At 40.5% G+C, this 26,510-nt stretch overlaps 2 protein-coding genes and 1 long non-coding RNA gene across 10 annotated transcripts in view; 1 reads left to right on the forward strand and 2 right to left on the reverse strand.

Annotated features, from left to right (window-relative positions):
* LOC116665834 overlaps positions 1 to 26,510 on the forward strand; it is a 112,782-nt gene that overhangs the window by 4,319 nt on the left and 81,953 nt on the right. For 5 of the 8 annotated variants that reach the window (XR_004322560.1, XR_004322557.1, XR_004322556.1 and 2 more), the window contains 2 exons: positions 13,785 to 14,054; positions 26,147 to 26,289. This is a non-coding gene — a long non-coding RNA (uncharacterized LOC116665834). Of the gene's footprint in view, positions 1 to 13,784; positions 14,055 to 14,528; positions 15,284 to 26,146; positions 26,290 to 26,510 lie in introns of those variants that run through there. The other 3 variants (XR_004322559.1, XR_004322561.1, XR_004322563.1) reach the window with 2 other exon arrangements.
* GCSH (glycine cleavage system protein H) lies at positions 32 to 14,408 on the reverse strand. Its single transcript, XM_032486839.1, has 5 exons — positions 14,124 to 14,408; positions 11,040 to 11,119; positions 9,782 to 9,845; positions 1,365 to 1,496; positions 32 to 680 (listed from the first exon to the last, which is right to left on the reverse strand). The coding sequence occupies exons 1-5, from the start codon at positions 14,269 to 14,271 to the stop codon at positions 583 to 585; spliced, it is 522 nt and encodes a 173-aa protein (XP_032342730.1). The 5' UTR covers positions 14,272 to 14,408; the 3' UTR covers positions 32 to 582.
* Positions 17,962 to 26,510, reverse strand: part of PKD1L2 (polycystin 1 like 2) — an 88,505-nt gene continuing 79,956 nt past the window's right edge. The window contains exons 39-43 of the mRNA XM_006183970.2: positions 24,655 to 24,815; positions 21,312 to 21,522; positions 20,099 to 20,200; positions 19,488 to 19,619; positions 17,962 to 18,409 (exon numbers count right to left, since the gene is read on the reverse strand). Of these exons, the coding sequence (XP_006184032.2) occupies positions 18,248 to 18,409; positions 19,488 to 19,619; positions 20,099 to 20,200; positions 21,312 to 21,522; positions 24,655 to 24,815 (768 nt within the window). The 3' untranslated portion in view covers positions 17,962 to 18,247. The remainder of the gene's footprint in view (positions 18,410 to 19,487; positions 19,620 to 20,098; positions 20,201 to 21,311; positions 21,523 to 24,654; positions 24,816 to 26,510) is intronic.

Here is a 26,510-nt window from a genome sequence, read left to right on the forward strand (position 1 = left end):
TGAAATATTAACAGCAAAAAAAAAAACATAATTAAGAAGTTGAATATTTTATTAAACTGTTTCTTATTTTCCTGCAAGGCTGTTGCTTCATTGTATAAAAATAGCACCAGCAAACACAGAATATTGCAAAATTAAGATAGTACTGTTTGTTCTTCATCTGACACTGTACAACTAACAAAAACTTTTCTCTATTGCCAGTTATTTCCAGTGGGAAGATCATTAAGTATTTTCACCCCAAATCCAGGGATGTATGTAAGCAAGTTACAATATTATATAAGGCTTAAGACGACAATGTTACCCTTCAATTACATACTTTTTATAACTATAACTAGTTTTTACCACAGATAATTTCAGAAATTCTGAATGTTATAACTAGAGCCTAGCCTAAAAATCACAGGGTGCTTTGAAAAAGATGCACAGTATTTATTTGATGCTGTTAGTTAAGGGGTATTTTCTGGTAACATTGTTGCAAGTAGTTTCTTTTACTAAAAGCTGCTTTTTAAAAATCTTCTATCCACCACTAATTTAAGACAACTATCTAGATTAAGTTGTTTCAAACTAGTTTATTTAAGGGTTCCATTTTCACTCTTCAATAGATTTTATGTATTTCTCATATGCTTCTTCACTCATTAGTTCATCTAGTTCTGAAGGATTACTGAGTGTCATCTTGATCAGCCAACCTGCAACCCAAAAAAAAAAGTATCTTACATTCCGAATCACCTTTTTAAAGAGAAAGTCAAATTCATTCAAAATGTAAATTTTCAGTGCCTCAAAATTAATCTAGTACTCTACATAAGTCACTGAACATCATTATTTATTCAGAGTTTAAACCTTAGCCTTAAGAATATACAAGGCCAGCTGTATCTTTAACAAAAGGAACACCAACACTGTAACTACTGAGGTTAATGCCATTAGAAAACAGTAGTAGAGTTAGAAGAGCTAGGTGATAGGAAACAGAACTACAACCTAATCCTAATTTTGCCATATTGTCTGTGTGACCTTAACAAACAAATCTGTTGGGGCCTCAATTCATCTACAGAATGAAAAAAAATTGCTGCTAGCTTACCTTACTAGGTTATTATGAAAATGAAAATAAGAGAAAACCAAAAATTAATGCAATAAATATTATTCCCTACCACCTACATCACACAATATGATTGGATACTTTATGACTGAAAAGGTGAATACTTTAACAGATCTCAAACATAACCTTATATAGTCAGCTAATCTGTTTTCCTTTTTTTAAGCAGAATATGTCTAGTACCAAGGAGTGCAAAAATAACCCACAATTAGCTAAACCTTGCTTTTAACTCTAGATTAAATGCAGCAAATAATCCTTTAAAGAATTTCTAGCAACAACTTACCATCTTCATAACAAGATTTGTTGACAAGTCCTGGATTTTCTGCTAGAGCTTCATTAATTTCAGTAACTTCTCCAGATAGAGGAGAATAGAGTTCACTAGCAGCTTTCACACTTTCCAAAGCACCAAACTCCTCTAAATGGAAAAAATTAAACAAAATATTAAATGTCAAGTTAGTGACCCAGAAATACAAAATATGGAGAAGTGATCACCTCTAATACGGTCATAATAAAAAGTTCTAAATATCTTTATTAAAAATAAAACCATAAAGTCTGTCATACTTATATCACCCTGTGAGAAGGGTATAAATATCCTCAAAGTGGACCTAGCCATTCTAGATACAGTGAGTAAATAGTGATGTATCTGAATACCAGAGTTAAAACTCAACTTTCTTTCAATTTACTCTGGCTCAGGAAAAAAAAATGAAAATTTTAGGAGATTCCAGTAATGGTGAAGTACCTCATATCAGACCAACATTCCTGCAGATAATAATTATCAACTCTAAACATTCAAAGAAAAACAAACAAACAAAAAACAAAAACAAAAAAACCCCAATTATATGAAGACTCTGTATAATGACCAAAAGAGGAGTCAGTCCTCCAAAGAAGGGACCCAAACTGGGTGAGACCTTCATTGACAGTTTGTAGCTTCACAACATTGCCACATCCAAAGAGCACAGTGTAACTAGAACACCAGTCTCATTTGCTTAAGAGGTCAGAGGATGAAGTGTGGTGCTGCCAACATGGATGGAAGTGAGGGCTGAAGTTCTAGAAAAGAGCCATAATGAAGAGAAGTCAATATAAAGATCTCAAAATGACCCACAAACCCACATGTTAGAATTAGCAGAAAACCTTAAAATAGCTATTTTAAATATGTTCAAAGACTGAAAAAAAGATCATCACAATTAGTGAATATATGGGAGAGTACTTGGAAAGAAATGGGAATTTTAAAAATGGACATTCTAGAACTAAAAAGTATAGTATCTAAAAAATTCACTAGATGGCATTAACAGCAGACTGGATACTGCAAAAGGATCAGTGAACACGAAGATCATCTGAAATTAACCAATCTGAAGAACAGAGTTTAAAAAAAAAGAAAAAAGACTATGAAATTAACAGAACCCTAGTCACCTACAGGACAATACCAAGCAACGTGAACTGAATGAGAATACAACATACCAAAGTTTGTGGGGTAGAGCTAAGGTAGTGCTTATGGGGAAACAGTATCTTTAGGTTAAAAGAACATCTTAAAGTCAATGACCCAGCTTCTAAAGACCCTAGAAAATGAACAAAAGCAACCAGTTTATAGAGAGGAGGAATGATACCAGTGATTTTTTAAATGACTTTTAGCCTTAGGGAAAGATACTGATCTGTGCCATGTGAAGAAGCCAAAATTCTGAGAGAAAACTTGTTTTACTGGCTTAAAGGACTAGAAGACAAGAGTTTGGGGCCACCGTAGCTGCTGGAAAATCTCAGTAAGGAGAGACTAAAAGAAGAGTCCTAAATTCTATGTATAAATTCTGCGCAAGGATTAATGATGATCTGAGTGATCCCGGAACCATGTGTGCACAGGGCAGACTCCTCCAAGTGTCCCAGACAAGCCTAAATAAAAGAATCATATTAAGGTTTTAGCTGCCACCCCATCACAAGTGAGACAGTGTTTTACAGTATGGATGAAAAAGTCAAATAAAAACTTTGTGAAAGTCAACAGAACCCCAAGTTTCCACCTTAGGAAGCTAGAAAAAGAGCAAATCAAATCTAAGTAAGTTTGAGGAATAAAAGATATGAAGGAAAAAATGAAATGAAAACAAAGAAAATTAGAAACTTGGTTCTTTCAAAAGATTATCTTTGTGTGAATAGGACAACATGAAATGGAAAAATTCCTCAAAAAACTTCACTAATGAAACCAATGCTAGATAACAAAATCTGAGTATCTATTAAAGAAATTAAATTTGTATCAAAAACCTTCCCACAAAATAGGCTATACATTCTTTTCAAGGGCACATGGAACATTTTCTAGGATTGATCATATACTTGGGCACAAAAGAAACCTCAACAATTTTAAGAAGATAGAAATTATCTCAAGCATCTTTACTGACCACAATGCCATGAAAGTAGAAATCAACTACAGAGAAACAAAGGAGAAAAAAGGAAAGCATAGAGATCAAACAATACGCTATCAAAAAACCAGTGGGTCAATGACGAAATCAAAGTTGAAATGAAATGACACAAATGAAAATGAAAATACAACCACACAAAATTTATGGGATGCAGCAAAGACAGTGCTAAGAGGGAAGTTTATATTGATACAGGCCTTCCTCAAAAAAGAACAATCTCAAACAATCTAACCCACCAGCTAAAATAATTAGAAAAAGAAGAGCAAAACCACCCAAAAGTCAGCAGAAGGAAGGAAATAATAAAGATCAGGGAGGAAATAAATAAAACAGAGATTTAAAAAATGATAGAAGAAAATCAATCAAACCAAGAAGCTGGCTTTTTTGAAAAAGTAAATAAAATCGACAAACCTCTGGCTAAACTCACAAAGAAGGGGGGGAAAAGAGCACAAATAAGCAAAATAAGAAAGGAAAATGGAGAAATTATAATAACATAGAAATACAAAATATCATATGAGAATATTATGAAAAACTATATGGAACCAAAATGGATAACCTAGAGGAGATGGACAAGTTTCTGGAAACATACAGTCCACCAAGACTGAATCAAGAAGAAACTGACCACTTGAACAAACCTATCACTAGGAATGAAATTGAATTAGCAATAAAAAACCTCCCTACAAATAAAAGTCCAGGACCAGACGGCTTCACTGGAGAATTCTACCAAACATACAAAGAAGAACTCATACCAGTCCTCAAACTCTTCCGGAAGACTGAAAAGGAGGGAATACTACCAAACTCATTCTATGAAGCCACCATCACCCTAATACCAAAACCAGGCAAAGACACCACCAAAAAAGAGAATTACAGACCAATATCACTGATGAACATACATGCAAAAATCCTCACCAAAATATTAGCAAATAGAATCCAACAGCACATGAAAAAGATTATACATCATGATCAAGTGAGGTTCATTTCAGGGACACAAGGGTGGTTCAACATATGCAAATCAATCAATATAATACATCACATCAACAAGAGAAAGGACAAAAACCACATGATCATCTCAATAGATGCAGAAAAAACATTTGATAAAATTCAACACCCATTTATGATAAAAACTCTCACCAAAGTGGGTATAGAGAGAACATATCTCAACATAATAAAAGCTATATATGACAAACCTACAGCCAGCATAGTACTCAACGGTGAAAAACTCAAAAGCTTCCCACTAAAATCTGGGACAAGACAAGGCTGCCCACTATCACCACTCCTATTCAACATAATCTTGGAAGTCCTAGCCACAGCAATCAGGCAAGAGAGAGAAATAAAAGGGATCTAAATTGGAAAAGAAGAGGTAAAAGTGTCACTATGCCAATGACATGATACTATATATAGAAAACCCTAAAAGGTCTACATAAAAACTACTAGAAATAATCAAAGAATTCAGCAAGGTAGCAGGTTACAAGATTAACATTCAAAAATCAGTTGCATTTCTGTACACTAAAGATGAATCAACAGAAAAAAAGTAAAGAAACAATCCCCTTTAAAATAGCACCCAAAGTAATAAAATACCTAGGAATAAATCTAACCAAGGAGGTGAAAGACTTATACATGGAAAACTATAAAACACTGATCAAGGAAATTGAAGAAGACTTAAAAAAATGGAAAGATATCCCATGCTCCTGCATTGGAAGAATCAATATTGTTAAAATGGTCATACTGCCCAAGGTAATCTACAGATTTAATGCAATCCCTGTCAAGTTACCCAGGACATATTTCACAGAACTAGAACAAATCATGATAAAATATATATGGAACCATAAAAGAACTAAAATTGCCAAAGCATTACTGAAGCAAAAGAAAGAGGCTGGAGGAATAACTCTCCCAGACTTCAGACAATACTATAGAGCTACAGTAATCAAAACAGCATGGTATTGGTACAAAAAGACATATGGACCAATGGAATAGAATAGAGAGCCCAGAAATGAACCCACAAACTTTTGGTCAACTAATCTTCGACAAAGGAGGCAAGAATATACAATGGAATAAAGGCAGTCTCTTCAGCAAATGGTGATGGGAAACTTGGACAGCAGCATGTAAATCAATTAAGCTTGAACACTCCCTTACACCATACACAAAAATAAACTCAAAATGGATCAAAGACTTAAACCTAAGACAAGATACAACAAACCTAGAAGAAAATATAGGCAAAACATTATCTCACAAGAATAAACAAATGGGACCTAATTAAACTTACAAGCTTCTGCACAGCAAAGGAAACCATAAGTAAAACAAAATGACAACCTACGGAATGGGAGAAGATTTTTGCAAACAATGAAACCGACAAAGGCTTGATCTCAAGAATATGTAAGCAGCTCATATGACTTAATAAGAAAAAAACAAACAACACAATCCAAAATGGGCAGAAGACCTAAACAAGCAATTCTCCAAGGAAGACATACAAATGATCAATAGGCAGATGAAAAAATGCTCAATATCATAAATTATCAGAGAAATGCAAATCAAAACTACAATGAGGTATCACCTCACAACAGTCAGAATGGCCATCATTCAAAAGTGCACAAATGACAAATGCTGGAGAGGCTGTGGAGAAAAGGGAACCCTCCTACACTGCTGGTGGGAAAGCAGTTTGGTGCAGCCACTGTGGAAAACAGTATGGAGAGTCCTCAAAAGACTAGGAATAGACTTACCATATGACCCAGGAATCCCGCTCCTGGGCATATATCCAGAAGGAACCCTACTTCAAAAAGATACCTGCACCCCAATGTTCATAGCAGCACTATTTACAATAGCCAAGACATGTAAACAGCCTAAATGTCCCTCAACAGATGACTGGATAAAGAAGATGTGGTATATTTATACAATGGAATACTATTCAGCCATAAAAACTGACAACATAACGCCATTTGCAGCAACATGGATGTTCCTGGAGAGTGTCATTCTAAATGAAGTAAGCCAGAAAGAGAAAGAAAAATACCATATGAGATCGCTCATATGTGGAATCTAAAAAAAACAAAACAAAACAAAACAAAACAAAAACATAAATACCAAACAGAAACAGACTCATAGACGTAGAATACAAACTTGTGGTTGCCAAGGGGGTGGGGGATGGGAAGGGACAGAATGGGATTTCAAAATTCATAAGATACTGACAGGCATATGTAGAACAGATAAAACAAGATTATCCTGTATAGCACAGGGAAATATATACAAGATCTTGTGGTAGCTCACAGTGGAAAATAAAAAGTGATAATGAATATATGTATGTTCGTGTATAACTGAAAAATTGTGCTCTACACTGGAATTTGACACAACGCTGTAAAATGACCATAACTCAATAAAAAAAGTTTAAATGCAAACAAAACAAACAAAAAAACCTTCCCACAAAGAAATCTGGCTCATATTCCATTGGTTAATTCTAGCAAACATTTAAAGAAGAAAATACTAACGTTGCACATTGTTTCAGAAAAAGAAAAGAGGTGGGAAAATTTCTAAACTTATTCTATGAGGCCAATATAACAGATTTCAAAATCTGACAAAGTCATTGTAATAAAAGACCACTATCTCTCATGAACAAAAGGTAAAAATTAACTAGCACAAATCAAACAATGTTTAAAAAAAATTTTTTTTAATCATGATTACCAGCAATACAAGGATGGCTAAACATTCGAAACTGAATCATCATTCATCACATTAAGAAGAAAACTTCTCTGTGGCAATAGATGGAGAAAATGAAATCTGACAAAAATTCAACATCCATGGATGATAATTCTCAGCAGACTAGAAGCAGAAAGGAACCTGTCATCTGATAATGGGCATCTATGAAAAACCCCACAGCTAAATATCGTACCTAATAGAAATGTTAAATGCTTTCTCCTAAGAGCAGGAACAAGGCAATGAGTCTACTCCTACCACTTCTATTCAACATTATTCTGAGGGGCCTGGCCAGTCAATAGGCAAGGAGAAGAAATAAAATGCATAAAGATTCAAAGTTAGAAATATAACACTTTTATATTATTACATAAATAGAAGATCCAAAGGAATCTACAAAGCTATGAGAATCAGTGAATAAAGCTGAACATGAAAGCTAAAACTATATGAAGTTTCAAGAAAACATGGAGAGTATCTTTGCAAACCTTGCTCACTTCCTCAGTGCATAGTGCCCTTAGGGTCTCAGAAAGGTTCTATGATGACCCCTAGACCAAAACAAATACCTAACATTTCAATTAAGAGGTCAGGCCCAAACTACTTAGTCAGTTTTTACATCCTAACAATTGAGTAGGCTGTTTGCAAAATTAATGCACGTAAATTGAACTAAAAAAAAATTTTAATTCTTAACTATAATTTACAGATACATGTATAAGTTCTCCATCAGGGAATCAGGTCACACCAACCACTGTCCTACCTAATGTTCCACAGATTGTGCAGTACTTGGCTTCAAAGATACATTACCCAAAGTAATATAGTTAAGATCTAATATTGAAATTGTTATTAACTCAACTGAATCTTAGTTTGTGCTGTCAATCAGATGTTAAAAATTACTCTACAGCACCTCATGGCACTGGGGTATATAGTCCAGGAACCACAGAGATAGACAAAGATTTCTTAGAGAAAACACAAAGTTCTGTACATGATTAAAAACATTAATAACTTGGACTTGTTAAAAATTAAAAGGTTCTCATCAAACAACACTGTTAAGAAAATGAAAAGGCAAAACCAAACTATGACAAAATACATATCTGAAAAAGGATTTGTATCTAGAATTTATAAAGGATGCCTAAAAATCAATAGTAAAAAGATAACCCAAATAAAAAATTAGAGACGTCACAAAAAAAGATGTTTGGCCAAAAGCACATGGAAAAGTGTTCAACAGTAATCTGTCATTAAGGAAATACAAGTTAAAACCACAACAAGATACACATCACCTGGAACTCTAGTGTTGTTGAGAATGTAAAATGGTCTACCACAGCAAACTGGTTGGGAGTTTCTTATAAAGTTAAATGTATACCTACACTATAAACCAGAAATTCCACTCCTACGTATACTTATCCAAGAGAAAGGAAGACAAAGACTTTACCACTAAAATCCATCAACGGGAGAAAGGATAAAAATGTGTTCTATTCATGCAATGGGATACTTTCCAGCAATAAAAAAATAAACTACTTGTCATTCAATGTGAATATCAAAATCATCATATTAGACAAAAAGCCAGACATAATACGTATTGTGTGATTCCTTTTAAATGAAGTTAAATAGGCAAAACTAATCTATGGTAACAGAAATCAGAGAAGAAAAGGGCTTTGATTGGGAAGGTTTACAGTTTGTCAAAACTCTTTGGATTATATAATTAAGAAACATGCATTTTCACTGTATGTGATTTTTACATCAGTTTAAAAAAACACCTTTAGCAAAAAGTTTAAAGAAGGAATTTTAGCTTAGGAATATTACACAACATAATTATATTAACTGAATTTTTTAAAGCACAAAAAGCAGGTCCGGGGGGAGGGTATAGCTCAAGTGGTAGAGTGCACACTTAGCATATACAAGGTCCTGGGTTCAATCCCCATTACCTCTAAAAATAAATAAATAAATAAATAAATAAATAAATAAATAAATAAATAAATAAATAAATAAATAAAAAACCCCTAATTATCTCCTCCCACAAAAAAATAATAAAATTTAAAAAAAAATTTTAAAGGCAGGTTCATACTCCTCACTTGCTATAAACAGATAATCAGAAACTTCTGATCTGCTTGAGAGCAGCAGAGTGGGTACCCAGTAAATAAAACATGATTAAAGAAAACAACTGATGTACAGGAAAAAAAATAAACATACAGACTGTCAATCACAACAAGGGTCTTATTACATGAGAAGATTTCTAGGATGTACTGAGAGATTTCTGGTTGAGATGTTTTTCCCAATAAAGAGATAAGAGAGCCTTTCTCTTCCTGTTTTTGGATATTGTCATTTGAAAATGTGATGCTTGAAGATTCTGCTGCCATTTTGTGACCTCTGACATGCTAAGGCAGATAAAGTACCAAAGAGGTCATGTCTGTGATAACCTTCACTGAGCCACTGAGTCAATCCTGTATCCACCTATTTCCAAGACTGCTTGTATGAGATAGAATAAACCCCTGCTGGTTAATCTACTCTTATTTAAGTTTTCTGTTACTTCAGGAAAAAGCACTCTAAATGATCCTCGGTGCAAATAAGTTATTAGTCAAGGTAAAGAAAATTCATGGCATGAATCATGATATACCAAAATGAGAAAAACACTCACCTTGTTTGTTCAATTTTGTCCCAACTTCAGGCAGACTACAGTAAACAACATCTCCTAAAGCTTCCTTTAAAAAAAAAAATCAAGTAACAAACCTCTAAGAAATCAAAGTAAACCTAGTAAATAGGAACAAGCTAAACACTGAATCCCTTTAATTCAGACAGTACATATTTTACACTTGAGGGGCCAAATAATTTGCTTTTTCTTAGAACTCTTTAAAAATGCAAAACTATTCTTAGCTCAGGACCTGCAAGAAAACAGGCCATCAGCTGGATTTCCCACAGGCAGCAGTGACCCTTGTCCACAAACCATATGCCCTCCAAAATATTACTAGCTTCTCTGAGGACAAACATACTTTATGCTTTTTCACCTCTGCGGTTTTACTGAGGCCATTTCCCCTACTGCATTTGCTGAAATCCTACCCACTGGTTCTGTATATCAGTCCTCGTGCCCTGACTCTAGTAAGAAGTGTTCTCCCCATCAGGTGAATGGGTTCCAACCCCTTGTACCACTCAGTCATCCATCAGATGTCTTATATGTCATTTTCCATGTAGGTGATTTCCCCTCATAGATAAACTCTAGGTGAGGTCAAACACACAGTATTTCACAAAGCATCCTGTATTGGGCCTCAGTAGGCACACAGATATGCCAATGAAGATATAGCTGTCACTGAGTCTCCGTACCCAAGATTCCAACCTTTCTGAAGAATATTACATACTCCCATCAGTTAACACCCCCCAGCCCCTCTCCCCACCCCACACGCAGATCCAGTTGAAAATCACTGACCTATTCTCCTAGTTGACTTCTCATTTTCTTTTACACATCTCAATAAGGGATCAGTGGCAACGGGAATTAGCAGAGACAGAGTCTAAATAAAAGGTTTACCTTTGTGTAATCTGTGCTAATCTAGGTTTTCCCTCTTCAAAACCCCAAGTCTTGGGCGTATCACTGTTATCCACAAAACACTGCCAACACTCCACACTTTTGCTTGCTCTGCTTCTTTCCCTAACTGCCCCAATGTGAAACTAGTATACTTCTTTGTTTCCTGCTTCTAAGTGTTAACCTTTTAGGATCTCTTAAAACACTATATACTGCCCTAACTAAATTATATTTTACTTTTTCCACCTATGACTGATGGTCTTCAGAGGACCTTTAAAGGACCCAAAATATTAAGGGACAGAATAAACATTTTTTAAAAGGTAAAGATAATCCAACTTAGGCAAGAGCAAACTGTTTTCAGTATTTCAAGGCAATCCAATACCTGTGCAAAATTGCTGATTCCCACTGTTCCAACACCGTTTTCTGTCGTTATCCATTCATGTTTGTCTGTGAATTTACGCACTAAAAATAGAAGACCAATACTTCACAAAACCAGTGGCATCACTTCTTAAAAAGCATTTTTTCATCTCAGTGTTCTCAAAAGGCAAGACATTCTCAGTATTTGTGTTTGACTTATTGGCACGGCCTTTCACCAGTACACTGCCCAGGACAAAACAAACCATGTGAAAAGACACACCTCCTCAACAGTGGTATCATTTAGACAGAGATGGCTTGATATGAACACCTTTGCAACTTTGGAGATTTATTTGCTCCTAACATTTACTCAGTCTAACACACACACACACACACACACACACACACACACACAGTTTGCAGCACATTTCTGCTGTATCCTTATCTATTATTGGTCTGTCTTAGAGAAAGGTCTGTCCCTCTGAAGACAGAATGATGAGGTTTACTTCAAATTACTAAATGCTTCAAGTCAATATGATGTTCTGTAAGAAAGGTTAAGGTTTGTACTTAATGTTCTGACTGCAACACTTTCCCCATCCCCTTTTCTCAACTAAGCTCTTCCTGGCATAGGGGTGTAGCTCAGTGGTAGAGTGGGTGCTTGGCATGCACGAGGTCCTAGGTTCAATCCCCAGTGCCTCTATTTAAGGGGGGTGGGGGGCAGCTCTTCCTGCCAGAAGCCTTATCTAGCCCTCCAAGCCTGGGTTCCTGGGCCATCCAACCTGCTGCCTCAGAACTCGGCACCACTCTCCTGAGGCCCCAACACACTCATAGCACTTAACATACTACAGATAAGAGCCCATTTGTCAGTTTCCCTCAAGGCAGTAAACTAAGTACCAAGCAAGAAAGAGCAGGGTTTATCTCATTTGTGTTCCCAGTTCTAAACACAGTGCTTGGCATATAGTAAATACTCAAAAGTTGAAGTAATTTTTTTTAAAGTTTAAGGGGATTCTCGCAAAACATCTAGTATATATAGTTATTTGGCTACTACACTCAATTCTCCATAACATTCTGTTACAACTCTAGAACTGGCAGTTTAAATCTAATATACCTCTTTTGGCTCTCCCTTGCTTTCTGAGATGACCTGCACTCTATGGAGTGTGTTATCTACTTTTACTTTAAACACCCCACACCTCTGGGCTTCTCTCCCTCTCACCTTTCTGAGATGGCCCATATTCTGCCTATGGGTTGTATTCTCTCCTAAGCCATTTTCCGTTTTCCCTTCTGAGTGAAATGGAGTCTATTCTCTGTGAGGTTATCTCTCTAAATAAACTTACTTTTACTTTAAAAAAATAAATAAATCTAATATGCCTTTTTAAAGTAAATGCTGGACAACTACATAGGACTTCTCTGAGATTATTGTCCTGATTTTGGCCTTGTCATCTTGCCTAACTGTAAAGACAATCTTAGGAATAAGAGTGCTCTCACATTTAATTAAGCAACTGAGCAACCACAAGTTTAGAGGAAAAGGGAGCAACATTGCTAAGCTAAATGCATCTAGGTCCACTGGACTTCAAAGGCCTTTATGTCTTTGCACTAGGCCACACAAGTTATGCTAAAGAATTAGTACAGTTCTCCTTTAACCCTTGGTCCAACAGGAAATCAGTGGACAGAAGATTAGGTAAATAATTACTTTCTTCTAAGCCTTGGAAGAACATGGGTTTTCGCCCCAGAAAATTAGGTGTTTTGTGTTATTTAGAAAAAGTCTGCGTTTTACTTTTTTCAAAGTCACTAAGTCAGATAAAATATATTAACATTTGGTCAATTTCTGCTATTTATTTGATTCTATACACCAGTATTTAGTAACAACATTTATTGAGTATGTGCTATGCATCAGGTTATAAGTACAGCAGTTACATTATTTCATTTCATCCAACAACTCTAAGGTAGGGATATCATTTCCACTTTTTGATAAGGAAAACAAACTCAGAGAAGTTAAGTGACTCTGCCAAAGATCACATAGCTCTTAAGAGGAACCAAAATTGGAACTCTGTCTCCTTGGTATTAAAAACCTAGGTGTTCAGCCAGATCATGAGTATTGATATCTTGGGCAATATTTAACTAGGTAACAGGAAAATGCAAAAAGCTAGTGACAGTGTAACACTGAATAACCAAAAAACATAGGCTTGAAATTCAGTTCTTATGAGATGCTTTTCCCTTGTATTCAACAGAGCTGAGGGATTACTAGGGGGGAGGGGGGCGCAACGAAGCATCATTATGTTTGACTGGAATAGAATTTTCAACTCTTTCAGTCCCAAATAGGTTTCTAAAACGAATTTATTAAGACAACAGGCACCACAGACCTATGCTCCGTAAATAAGAAGCCTGAGTTCTCGGAGGTGCAGTTAAGTGTCTCCAAGTATTGGTGCATGAAGTAAGAACAGCTTTTCCGCTGCGATAACTTGTGCTAAGGTAGCACAGATGGCCAAGACGTCTATGGGCAGATCTCCCAGTTACTTCAGATCCGTTTAAGGCCTCATTTCAACCCAAGACGCATTCATGACAAAATATAGACTTTGGCAGAACGTCTTCTGTAGAATCCAGTTTATCTCACTGCTTCAGGAAATAGCTGTCCTCAAAGTTATGCTAGCTTTGGCTTCTAGAAATCTAGATCCAAGGCTTTAAATCTCAGTAAGTGCTTTGCTTTCATTTTACTTCAGAATTCTCAGTAGCGATCAGTGTAGCAAAGTAAAGTATTATTCGTCTCCACTCTTAGGGTCCATGATGCGCACAAATGCCAGAAACCTAAGGTCTTGGAGGACCTCAGCGACCCGAACCAGCTGGGTCACGGAGGCCGCCTGTGGGCTCCAGGCCTCCCTGCCCCCCACCTCCCCCGGCTCCCAACCTGCAGGACAAAGGCTGCAGAGTCGTCCAAGCCACTCAAGGAGGGCAAGCAGCGGCACGCAACAAGGGATCCCAGAAATAAAAAGAAGCACCTGCAGGGGCGCCTCGCTTGACCCGGGACGGCCACCAGTGGGGACCCGAGGTAAGGATCGAGGCCCCAGCCCCTTCCCCCAGGCAGCCCGGCTCGCCCCACGTGCCCGCCCGCACTTACCGGAGAGCAGAGCCGGGCCGGTGCGCAGCGTCCGGACGGCGCCCGCCCGCAGCCCCCAAGGCCGCGGCAGGCAGGGTGCGGCGGGCGCAGAGACGGCGCGCAGGCTGCAGACTGCGGCCCGCACGCTCCGCGCCGCTAGCAGCGCCATGTTCGCAGGGGTGCGGAGGGTCGCGGCGCAGAACCTTGGGTACCCCGGCTTTGCGGGGGCGGGACGGGGGTGGCCCCGGGCCGGAGCTAGCCGGAGAGAGCTGGCTGGACCGGGATGGGGGCGGGGCCCCGGGTGGGGCGGAGCTTGATAGGGCGGTGCGCGGGAGGGGCGTGGGCACGGGGGAATGGGCCTGTGGCCCGGAAGGGGCGGGGATAAGGGCGGAGACTAGTGTGGCGGGGTGGGCCACCTAGTTGGGGACTAGGGGCATGAGCACAGGGGAACGGGCCTGTGGCCCGGGAGGGGCGGAGCCACGCCTCCGGGCGTTGCTTTGGGGCAATTGAAAGTGCTAGATCAGCATCTCCAGCCTCCGCGACCCACCCTGGCGGTTAGAAGGGCTCCAGGCAGCGTTGGTTCTGCTGGACCAGCGCATTCCAGTGCCCTTGGGCCCTGGCGTCCCAGAGAAGGCTGGATACTCCCAGTCGTGCTGAAAGATCCAGTCCCACCCTTCTCCGGAGGATCAAGGTCACCCAGAGCAGGACTCATAGCAGGTCCAGTCATTCTAGCCAAAGATGGTTGTTGTGCATTTGCTAAAGGTGCGCTGACACAAATGCAGTTTCTCTTTGACTTTTTGAAATACTGAAAGCAGTTCAGGAACCTACTATCCCAAAAGCCAAATAGGGGACAGACAGAATTATGAAGCTCATAGAGGGGCAAGGATTTGTTCAAGGGTCAGGAGTGGCTTCTTGGTGGAGTCTGGACTGAAGCCCGTCAGCTAAAGAAGGAGCAATCAAAATGCGGAAAGTTGACACCCAGCATGGTCAGCTCCTCACTTAAGCAGCCCTGAGACCAACACCTTGCAAGAAAAGCAGAAGACATGTCCCACCCAATCCAAGGAGAAAGAAAATAAGTTCTGGGAAAGATCTCGCCTTTAACACAGATTTTATGAAGTGGGCATGATCAGCAGAGACTTGAGTGAAAAACACCTCATTCTCCACACCTTCAGTGTTACAGGGTGGGCGCCTTGAAGTGTGTGTATGTGAGTATATGTGTGAGTATGTGTGTCGTGGATTTGGAAGGCCCAAGTGTTGTTGCACTGAGATTCTGCCTCACTTATAAAATTGGGGCTGTCAGCACATCTGTGCACTGGCTTGCAAGGGATGTCATGCTCCATTTTCCTCTGAGTAAATAGTAGCCATTTATTGAGCCCTTGCTATGTGTTTGGGAAACATTATCTTTTTAATCCTCTCCAAACCTCTTCTAGTAGGTATTGTACTCATTTTATGGGCTGAAGGCTCAGAATGGTTAACTAACTTGCCCAGGAGTGGAATGGGGAAGGCATTTTATGGCTAAAGCAACTACTTAGGTGGCAGTAGCAGAACTTGACCTCTAGACTGATTTGCAGTCAATTGCTCTTACGCTCTATTCTACTTGCCTCCATTTGGGATGCTGACTGGCTCACAGTGGTCTACTGTAAACTCCAGATCTTGGCTAGTTTTCATAATGTCAGTGTTCTGTTTTTATTGGTTTGTTACAAGCCAGTGCAGCATAATGCAAGCCATGCCCTAAAATATTTATTCCCAGCTCCACTAACTCATTTGATGCAAAGAACAAGATGATATATCAATGTGTGGGCTATGTCACAGACCCTTATGACAAAGCAATAGGAAATGTCTTTTTCTTTAAAAAAATATTTTTAAACAAGTACTGAGGATTAAAAATTTTTTTCAGGTGGTTATCTTTGTAACATCCATGGCTTGAGATTTGAAAGGTCATCTCATGGCACCTGAAAATGCAGATGGTCGTTTCTTTTTGTTTTCTCAGAGGAGCTTGCTCATCTCTTTGAGTGGATATATTTTTTTCTCTTATAACAATGCAATTGAAGGAGTTTCCAGTTTGATATTTATAGTCAATAGAGAAGTAGCAAGTAGATGGGAAAGATGATAAAGAGGAATGAATTTACAACTTCTCCATATCTTAGAACTTTTCCCATTTAGAACAGACTGTGTGTTCAGGTAGATTTGTATACCAGCCTTTCGGGAGACGTGTACACTTTGCTGTGAGTTATTTGAAGAGTATCTGCATATATAGCTCATGATCATACCTGACACAATAAAAAGGGATGATGGGTGGATAGAAGATGATGAAATCCTCAAGGTTTTATGTGTATTGGCATGTTATGTGTCTGTTTGCTTATAAAGGATCCTGTCTTTTGATTATCAGGGTAATAGAATGGGATCCTGGTTCAACCTTCTAAAAAGGACATTTATGCTCTCATCAGATAAAAGGCTGGCAGTAGTTCAGCTGCAGGGTTAAGCTAGTTGTTTAAAGACTTCAAGTATGTTCCTCTCATCTTTCTGCTCTGCCATCTTCAGATTGTTCCCCATGGCTTCAAGATAGCTGTCAAAGTTCCAGCAGTCTTAGTCAGTCCAGACAGTGTCCAGCAGTACTGGAGCCCATTTCTTTTTATTAGCAAGCAAACCTTTCCCACAAGTATCCTGGAGACCTCTCCTCATTTTTGTTGGCCAGATTGAGTCATGTGGCCTCCCTAAACACCTCATTGTCAGTGGCTATGATTACTATTACTAAGACAAGTCAAGGTTTACTTTGAGGTGGTTCCATGATCACCTTACCATGAGTCATGTTGGGGAGGGATACTGGCTGCCTGAACAAAATCAGGATTCTGATATCCAGGAGGAAAGCATGGAATGGATTTGGGGCAGGCAACCTAAAGTATCTGCTACAATGGGTGTGTGAGAAGGAGAGGGACAAGACAGGGTGAATTGGAGAGGATTCGTGAGGTGCTTCCTTTGCCTAGAAGTGGGGAAATATGCACTTATCCACACAGACACCTGGAAGACTTTTATTATCTAGATCTGTGGTCCTCAGAATTTAAAGCACGTTTATCAAGTCTGACTGCATATTGGAGTCACCTGAGTGGCTTAAACAATATTGATGTCTGGGACCCAGACTAGAGGTTATGGTATATTGGGATGAAGTTGGGGGTTTCTAGTGTGCAGCCAAGATCGAAAACCACCAGTGTAGATCAGTAATTCTCTGGGGTATCCCCTAAGGAACACTAGCCCTGTTTGAGGTGTTGCAATATCAGATGCCTTGGTCACAGTGTTTGGAATCATTACACACTTTATCTCTCACACTCATCTTATCCCTGGAGACTCAACAGTGCACATTTAGCTGATTAAAAGCTCTAACAGTTTCCATGCTAAAGAACTTGTGTGTCCAGTGCTCCCCCCATTTGCTCTAGAAACATTTTGGGGAGGACGACACCTGTTATGAGTTGAATTGTGTCCCCTAAAGAGATAGGTTGAAATCCTAGCCCTCTCACTGGAGGAAAGGCCATGTGACGAGAGAGGCAGAGGTTAGAATGATGTATCTACAAGCCAACTAATGCCAAGGATTGCTGGCAAACGCTAGAGGCTAGAAAAAAGGATTCCTTTGTAGAGCCTTTCAAAGGAACAGGCCCTGTTGACACCTTGATTTTGAACTTCTCTCCTCCAGAACTGTGGGACAATACATTTCTGTTGTTTTACATTACCCAGTTTGTGGTACTTTGTTCTGGCAGCCCTAGCAAGTTAATATGACACCCATTAGCATCCCTTGGACACAGTTTGAGAAATCCTGAACTAGAATCATTCAAAGGCAACTTCTGACCGACAAAGAAGATGAAATAATTAGTCTGTAGAGATTTTTTTTCCCCTGAACTCCAGACAATATTTGTTTTATTTCTAGGAGGAAATATATTTGAATAGTATATCACAGTAGTGACGATTGTATGTACATATGGAGGGGTTTTTTTTCTTTTTTTTTTTACTTGCCGGGCTTGGTAAGTCTTCTATGGACATAGTAAAATATTGACCTGGAGAGATTATAGAATCATTGGTCAGCACAGGCCCAAGGCAATGGCCTTCCCCTGCTCTGCAGATGATCATGCGTGGACCAACAGCTTAAACTTGTACCCTTAAATTGGGGGTACAGCTGATACAGGTTGAGGGGGCAGGGCCTCTGACAGCAACTCGGGCTGCTCATTGCTGCTTCCAGGCTCCTGTCTTTTACATTTAACGCCCAGGAAACTGAGAATCTTCATCAGTAGCAAGTCAACGATCTCTCCTTCTTCCGAAAGCTGCAGAGGAAGAAAGAACCATGCAACTTACGTAGAACTGTTCTCTTTGGGGGCTTTTCTTTATCAGGGGAAACTATGGTTTCATCGTCCAGTTTGGTCCCTGCCCAAGTCACTTTGCTGTTTAGAGCTGCTTTTGTGTTGAAATTGACCTCCTTCTGGGAACCTCAAGGGTGTTTGCTCCTGCCTTTATCCCCGGAGGGTTCCTTCTTCCCCTGCGCTGAGAATGACAAAATGCCCTCCAAACCCCCTGCAGAAGCTGTTAGGAATTTTTGTTCAAAGACTCTCACACATTTATGACATCGTGATGTAAATTAGGCCCAAGATGGAGTTGCTCCTGCCCAGGATGCCCATCAAACCGAAACGTGTATGACTTCATCTCTGTAAAGGCTCTCCTTGGCGAGATGTGCAGGATACCCAGTCAGCCAGTCCCCAGATAGCAGGCCAACTCTGGGTTCTATACTTATTTCCTCTTCCTTCTCCCCACAAGCAAAGTGGACTCTGTGGCCCCAGCCAATCAGATATGTTCTATTTTTCTCTTCCTTGTTCTTTATGTATCCTTTAAAATCTTTCTGCGTTCCACCCCATTTTGCAGTTCTCCGAATGGAGACTGTCCACTTCATGAATTGTTAAAATTTGTCATCACCTAAATTGTCTTCCTTAGTCATTTTTCCAGTAGATTCTTAACCTTGGCTGTGTATGCAAACCACATGGGGAGATTTCAAGAATACCAGAGCTGGGATCCTTCTCCCAGGGATTCTGTTTCTGTTGGTCTCAGGTTTAGCAGCAGCAATTTCCAGAAGCTCCCAGGTGATTCTAATGTACAATCAGAGCTGGGAATCACTGGTGTGATGAACAGAGTCCCACGTGGGAAACAGGAGACCTGATTCTAGTCTGCTCTTCATTGCCCGTGATCTTGAGGAGTTAATTTCCTCCTTCTGGGCCTCAGTTTCCCCTCCCATGAAACGAACGCCTTGAGCTACAGTGGCCCCTCAAGCCCCCCTAATATCTGCTGCCGCTCAACCAACCTCTTCCTAGTTGAAAGATAATGACTTTTGAAGACTAGGTCAAAGGGACTCACCTGAGAGTGTTTTTGCTCCTCGTTGAAGGCCACCAGGATGACAGAGATAAATAGATTCAGCACCACAAATGTCATGAAAATGATGCAGGACCCAATTAGGAAGGAGCCGAGCACTGGGCTGTAGTCCAGGACCTGTCAGGAAGAAAACCAGAGTCATCCCCGGGGGTCCTATGTCCTAGTGGCCCCCCAAGACTGGGCACCCTCAAAGGGAAAATTGGACCTAGGAAGATCCTGGAGCCAGGACGTTTCCCTTCTGCCTGGGGGCTGAGCATATGGGCAGTGCTCTTGAGCTCCCAGGAGAGGGATGGGCACCATTTCTGGCTAGGGCCAGGAGCATCTCCCCCCAGCACAGCCCTCCCCTGAGTAGCCAGTGCCTGATGTTCTTCTGTAAGCAAGGTTCCCCAGGGTGAGCTGTAGGCCCTAGCATGGGACTGTCTGCCTGGAGGAGGGGGAGCCTTTTTATTTGTCCAGAGTTACCCTGTGCTTGCCAGGCCATGGACCCAAGGGGTGACATCTACTGGGGAGGCATTTGAGGGGGGTGATTTTCCTAATTTTCATAAAGGCTTCATGTCAATGGCGATGTTCATATACCCCCCGCTCCGCCCCATTACCTCCTCATAGTTGAAGATTCCTAGCTGAAGGCTGATGATCGTTTCTGCCGCATCAAAGAGGGTTTTGTAGGAACGGAGTTTCCAACCAAATATTAAGTTTGACTGTTATGGAAAGAATCCTCATGAACAAGGAAAGAAACCGTGCAACCACACCCCCCCCCAGGCCTGTTGTTTGACAGTAGAGTTGGTCTGGGTCAGCTGCATCCTTGGCCCTGTACCCATAGGGGCCTGCAAGTGGGTGCATGGACACATCCAGTTCTGTAGGGGATGCATGTGCACGCCTGGGGCTCAGGCACCAACTGCTAGGCCACTACTGTGGTCTCCCTGATGGCCGCTCTAAGGCTCGGTAACAAAACTGAGCTCTCTGAGGCCCCAGCCTCTTTGCTCTGAGAGAGTTGGGTTAGATGAATGACAGGCTGCTTCTGCCTGGTGGAACAGGAGAGACTGGGTGGGGCCAGGGTCAGAAATAGGAAAGGAGTTGGAGTGGGAAGTGGGTCAGGACTGGCTGAAGGGTCATAGAGGAGTGGGAGCTTGTGTTAGGATGTTGGAATCATGGACTTGGAGAGGATGGGGCGGGGCATGTTCTGACAGAGATTAGGATGTGGCAAAGGGTCTTTTTTTCTTACATTACTTTATGATAAAAGAGAGTTGATAGTTCAAAAATTTTTTCAGTCACAAAAGAGATGTGATTGTCAAAATGTTCTTGGTGTTAGGGGGCTGAATGAAATGGTTTTGGCCCTACCAAGTTCATGCCTCATGTGTAGAGAGAGCATTAAGCATCAACATGGCCTGCAAACATGTCCCCCATCTCTGCCCCAACTCAAGGACAGGGATTGCCCAATTCATCTCTGCATCCCCTGACACAGAGGCAGTGCTCTGTGCAGGTCTGAGTAATTGGGATGTCAGGAGAACTGGCACATTCAGGCGGAGACTGTGTAGAGAAAGGACTCCTTCACTGGGAGACAGTTGGTCCTTTCAGTCTTAGAGACTGTACCTCCTCGCTCTTACCCAACTGAGGTCTCTAGCCTCTGCCATTTGGGATGACCAGTTCATGAGCTCCCAGCTAAAAGGCCCCAGTCTCAGAAGATCCATCATCTCTCTCAGGTTCCCAGGGTCTTTCTTCCTAAAGCCTAATCCCCCAACCCTCCAACACTGAGAAGTCTTTGCTTCTGAGGAGACCGGCCCGGAAAGTTTTCCCTAAGGAGCCACTCACTGCGATGGAGTAAGCCAGGAGCATGATAAGGATGATGATGATAAAGCCCGAAATGTCCCCCCAGGCACGACGCAGGGCTGATGTGATCATGTTCATTTTGGGATTCAACCTGAGCAGATGCCAAAGCTTCACTGTGGACAGGAGTACCAGGAAGGCAATGATGTACCCAAGGGCAGCATCGGCCGCTGCTGTCTCACTGAAACTGATCCCCCTATGGGACCAAATGGGGAGACAGAGTCTCAGAGCCATGACCAGCTCAGCCAGAGCTCATCTGGGCTCACTTCAGCCCAGAAGCAATGACTTATCATCATCTCAGAGGCTGTCACTCCTGCAACAGTTCTGAGAGATAGAGCTGTCCCAGTTCCCCCAGCTAGGATATGATGAGATGGGAGATGGTGGCCATGGTGAAGGTGAAGATACTGGATATGAGGGGTGATGATGATGGTGATGGTGGTCATGGGGCCATTACCTAGTATTCTTGGTTAATGGCTGCAGAGCTACAGAAGAATGGCAATGGGGGAAGAATGAGAGTTGGAAAACCAGGTATGTCTCATTCCAAAGTCCAAATTCTTCCCACCATCCTACCCTGCCTTCATTCCCCTCTTGTGCCTTACTTTGCATGTTTTATTCAGTCTTAATGTTGGCATGTTATTAAGTATGACATAGACCCATATCTGTTAACATGGATGGACAACAGATTATGGAACAAAAGTATATGATCTCAAGTTTGTAAAAGCATCTGATATACTTGTATAATGCCTGAGTAAAAGCCATCCTTCTACCTAATTTCCTGCCTTCCAGAATCTTCCCTTTTAACAGAACAGGGCTGCCAATATGTATGATGGTTTCCTTCTTTGGCTCCTGGAGCACCTTTCTCGTGCCTCTTTTAAAACCTAACCCTCTCTTTAATTGCTCATATATATGGAAATAATAACCATGTAAGCCCTCCTTTATGGTGGCAATTGGCTCTAATTAAAGCACAGTTCTCAACCTTGGCTACATGTGAGAATAACCAGGGGAACATTAAAAATACTGGTGCTGGGGCCCCACCCCTGACATCCTGATTTAGTAGGTCTGGGATGTGGCCTGGATGATTCTGTTGAGGAGCCAGCCTGAGACCCACTGGATTAAAGGGGGGCTCTTCGAAGCAAATAATTTAGTCTTAAAAAGTACTTTCAGAATTCAAGCTCTGGCTTTAAATGGCTTATCTATTCCTACAAGGAAACAAAATTTACGAGTTTTTGAAATAAACACAAACCAAGTTAATTTGGTTAATTGAATAATCAAATTCAACTGAAGGTTTTATGTAATACTAAACTAGGCTCAGGTTTCTATCAAAAGTGGCAGATCTCTGACTCTAAGTGTGAAAAGAGAACTCTCTTGCTTTAAAACTGTTTTACAGCCCATCTGAGCAAGAAGCCTATCTGTTTGGGTGTCAAGAATTAATCATGTTTGAGGTCATTGTAAGGAATCATAAGGTCTGGCTAGTGTGGAGATAGCTGTCAGGGATCTCAGTCATGTAGGACCTAAAACAAACTCACTGTTCTTAACTTTTAGAACTTTAGGCTTTGTTCTCTAAGCAGGAGTTGACGGAGTTTTTATGTAAAGGGCCAGATGGCATATATTTGAGACTTTGTGGCCACACAGTTTCTGTCCCAATGACTCAACTCAACTCTACAGCTGTAGCAGAAAAGCAGCTATAGTTTGTAAAGGAATGAGTGAGTTAGGTGGTGTTCCAATTAAACTTTACAAAAATAAGTGGTAAACTGGATTTGGCCTCCGGGGACATCTTTTAGAAGATCCCTTCAAGAGCTAAAATGTCTTTACATTTTTAAAATAACTGTTCTGCATAAGGTTTATAATGAACTTTCAGTAAAAACAGAAGTTCTGATAATTTCTGAACTCAAAGAACTTGATTGATACTGACACATTTTTATGGAAGAAAGCCTCTAGGGAAGGTGAAGTTTTGTCATGTATTTGGCAAGTGAATGTGGCACAAAGAAGAGCTCAGTGCTGGTTTGTTAAATGAATGAGACAGTCTAGGGTGGAGTGCTGAGTTCAAATTCTAGGCCCTGTATTTCCTTGCTGTGTGACCTTGCACAGACAGCTTAACCTCTCTGAGTCTCAACTGCCTCAGTAAAAAAGGAATGATATATAATAGCCAAGCCATGGAAGCAACCTAAATGTCCATCAACAGACGATTAGATAAAGAAATTGTGATATATGTGTGTATATATATATATATATATATACACAATGGAATACCACTCAGTCATAAAAAAGAATGAAATAATGCCATTTGATGCAACATAGATGAGCATAGAGATTATCATACAAGTGAAGTAAGTCAGAAAGATAGAGACAAATATATGATATCACTTATATGTGGAATCTAAGAAAAGGACACAAATGAACTTATTTACAAAACAGACAGACTCACAGACATAGAAGACAAACTTACAGTTACCAGCGGGGAAAGAGGGGTGAGAAGGGATAAATTGGGAGTTTGGGATTTCCTGATACTAACTACTATATATAAAATAAACAACAAAGTCCTGCTATATAGCACAGGGAACAATATTCAATACCTTGTAGTAACCTATAATGGAAAATAATATAAAAAGAATAACTGAATCACTATGCTGTACACCAGAAACTAACACAAAATTGTAAATCAACTATACATCAATTAAAAAAGGGATAATATCTCTTAGAAGCTTCGAGGAGATTAAAGTAGATGAGATACTGCTTTTAAAGTGCTGTTTTTATGACCGTGTATGGCATCCAACAATAATTCAATAAAAGTTAGCTAGATCTATATAAAATCAGTGAACAGTGGTTCAAAATAAGGACTAGAATTCCAGAGACACACAAACTAGGTTTAAATGATTTTTCTGCTACTTTTTAGCTGTGTGGCCTTGGGGAAGTCGCATTACCTCTCTAATTTCTTGTTTTGTAAAATGGGGTAATGATAACATTTACCTCCGTTGGTTCTCATGGGGATGGGTTAGTGCATCCTGCATAGCACAGAGTGAACAGTTGGTAAATAGTAGCAGAGTTGGGTTGACTGGGCACTAATATTTGTCAAAGACCCTGCCCAAAAGGTTGGGAGGGACCTTAACAAGGTGTCATATGTTTCTATGCTTTGCAAAAGATAATTGTTCTGTTTTGTCTTAAAGAGTTCTCAGGCCCCAAAGCTGAATCTAACTGCTATAATTATTTTTTAAAGAGTGACCCTTGATCCTCTGAGGGTCAGCAAAATTTCAAAAGCCCCCCTGGGCCACACAGAGCTGGAGGAAGCTGGCATCAGTGGTAGGAGCTGGACTGAGGCAGAGCCACTTACTCCTCCCTGTGTTTCCGGTAGCGCTGGATGTCACGCTCTGCCAGGATGGCCCTCTTTACAAACACTGCCAGGGTGCTCCAGCTGGCCAGGATGATGGCCAACTCCAGAAGATTCCACTTGCTGCGGAAATAGCACCATTTCTGCTTCCTCATGAGCTTGCCCTGGGAAAGGAGCCAGAGGTTCTACCAATGGCTGTGGCCAGAACCGCCCCCACGGTATCCCCACCACCACCCAGGATGAACCCTCTGGGAGGGGCTTACCGGATCCTTGGAGGTTTCTCAAAGCCCTGGCACCATGTGCCTAGAGCACCAGTGGCCTCTCCCAAACCTTGTGCTTGGAACCTACCTGGTCTCATCATCAGTCGGGGCTGCAGGATTTGGGGGTATGTGAAAGTAAATACAGTACCTAATAGGAAAACCATTTAATCTCTGATGCCAAAGAAGTAGAGGGGTAGGGAAGGGGAAAGATCCCCCTTGCCTGTAGAGCATTTATTTGTTTTATTTATTTTACTCAAGAATATATTTATTTTCAGCTCTACAGAGCTCATAGGAAGATCTTATTACTGGAGAAAACTGTGAAGGAAAGAAATGACAGAAGTATCAGAAGTATCTAATAGACAATAGATATTTTGAGTAAGAACAAAGTTTGGAGAAACTTCTCCAAATCAAAAGTTGATTGTGGTTAGAGCATTTATGTTAGAAAACTCGTAATTGTGAATTCTTTCTCTGCTTCTTTGAGATATATGTAATATTTTTAAAAGCTAAACAAGCCTCTTGTCAGTTTTATAGCTCAGGAATTTTTTTCTCAAGGACGAGGGAGCCACCTCTTTGAATGTATGCAAGGAAGATGGCATGCCAATCTCCCAGTTTCCCTGGGAGGGTAAAAGCCAAACCGCAGGACATCTGGCTCCACACTGCAAGACTTCCTCCTGTTGTACACATAGAAGTCTGTTTTTTCATTTGGTAAAAGCAGTTAGCAAACTCAGGTGGCCACCCCAATTACCAGGTGAATTTAGGATGGGCTAGTGGGACAAATGGTGCTGTAAGTCCTGTTAAGTATTCCTTAATGTTTATCTTAGGAATGTGTATGTAATGGGTTGTATCTTTCTGGAGATATTCAAGGGTGAGATTTTTTTCCTTTGCAACCTCTTTATCGGATTGCCTGAGATGAGCACCGTATTCTGGTTTAATGCTTATTCAATTATATAAGTTGTTGTCTTAAGGGGAGTGGGAAGTTATTGTTGAATGTGAACAGTTGCATCTTTGCAATAGGAGAAAAGTTCTGGAGATGGATGATTGTGGTGGTTGTACAATGATGTGAATGTACTTTATATCGCTGAACTGTTCATTTAAAGATGGTTAAAATGGTAAATTTTATGTTAAATATATTTACCATGATTAAAAATAATTTTATTTAAGTAGGTTTTTCTTCTATTTTTGTGAAGAGATTTTCTGGATTGGCAGAGGCTGTTTTTAATTCTCTTTCCCAACAGATGTCACAGTAGGAAACAATTTTCCTGTGCATGTTTTGGGCCTCCCTCCCCTCCTTTTCCCTTCCACTCAAGAGAATCTTCTGAGTCTGCTCCACTTCCCTCCTCCTACCCATTCTTACAGAAAAAGGACTGGTGTTTCACTGGTAAGAGGCTAAGCTCACCTCCATTATAAAGGGGTGGAACGAGGGGAAGATTCTTTAAACACTTAAGCAGCATTCTGAGAAAGATTTAAGGGCTTCAGAGAAAGTCTTTCTGAAGCAGCTGCAGGCAGAGTGTGAGGGCAGTGGAGAGGAGAGGAAGAAGCTCAGAGATGGGTGGTGGATGGCCTCCTTTGATGTTCTTAGAGAAATGCAGGTACTTAAGT

The sequence above is a fragment of the Camelus ferus genome, chromosome 9 (genome assembly GCF_009834535.1).
Source record: "Camelus ferus isolate YT-003-E chromosome 9, BCGSAC_Cfer_1.0, whole genome shotgun sequence".
Taxonomy (NCBI): domain Eukaryota; kingdom Metazoa; phylum Chordata; class Mammalia; order Artiodactyla; family Camelidae; genus Camelus; species Camelus ferus.

Excerpts from the sequence above, each read along its gene's own strand:
- GCSH (XM_032486839.1), bottom strand. The coding sequence starts at position 14,271 with ATGGCGCTGCTAGCGGCGCGGAGCGTGCGGGCCGCAGTCTGCAGCCTG. Across the intron at positions 1,497-9,781 it reads GACAAAATTGAACAAACAAG|AGGAGTTTGGTGCTTTGGAA; the intron begins GTGAGTGTTTTT and ends TTTTCCATTTAG. Across the intron at positions 681-1,364 it reads CAAATCTTGTTATGAAGATG|GTTGGCTGATCAAGATGACA; the intron begins GTAAGTTGTTGC and ends TTTGGGTTGCAG.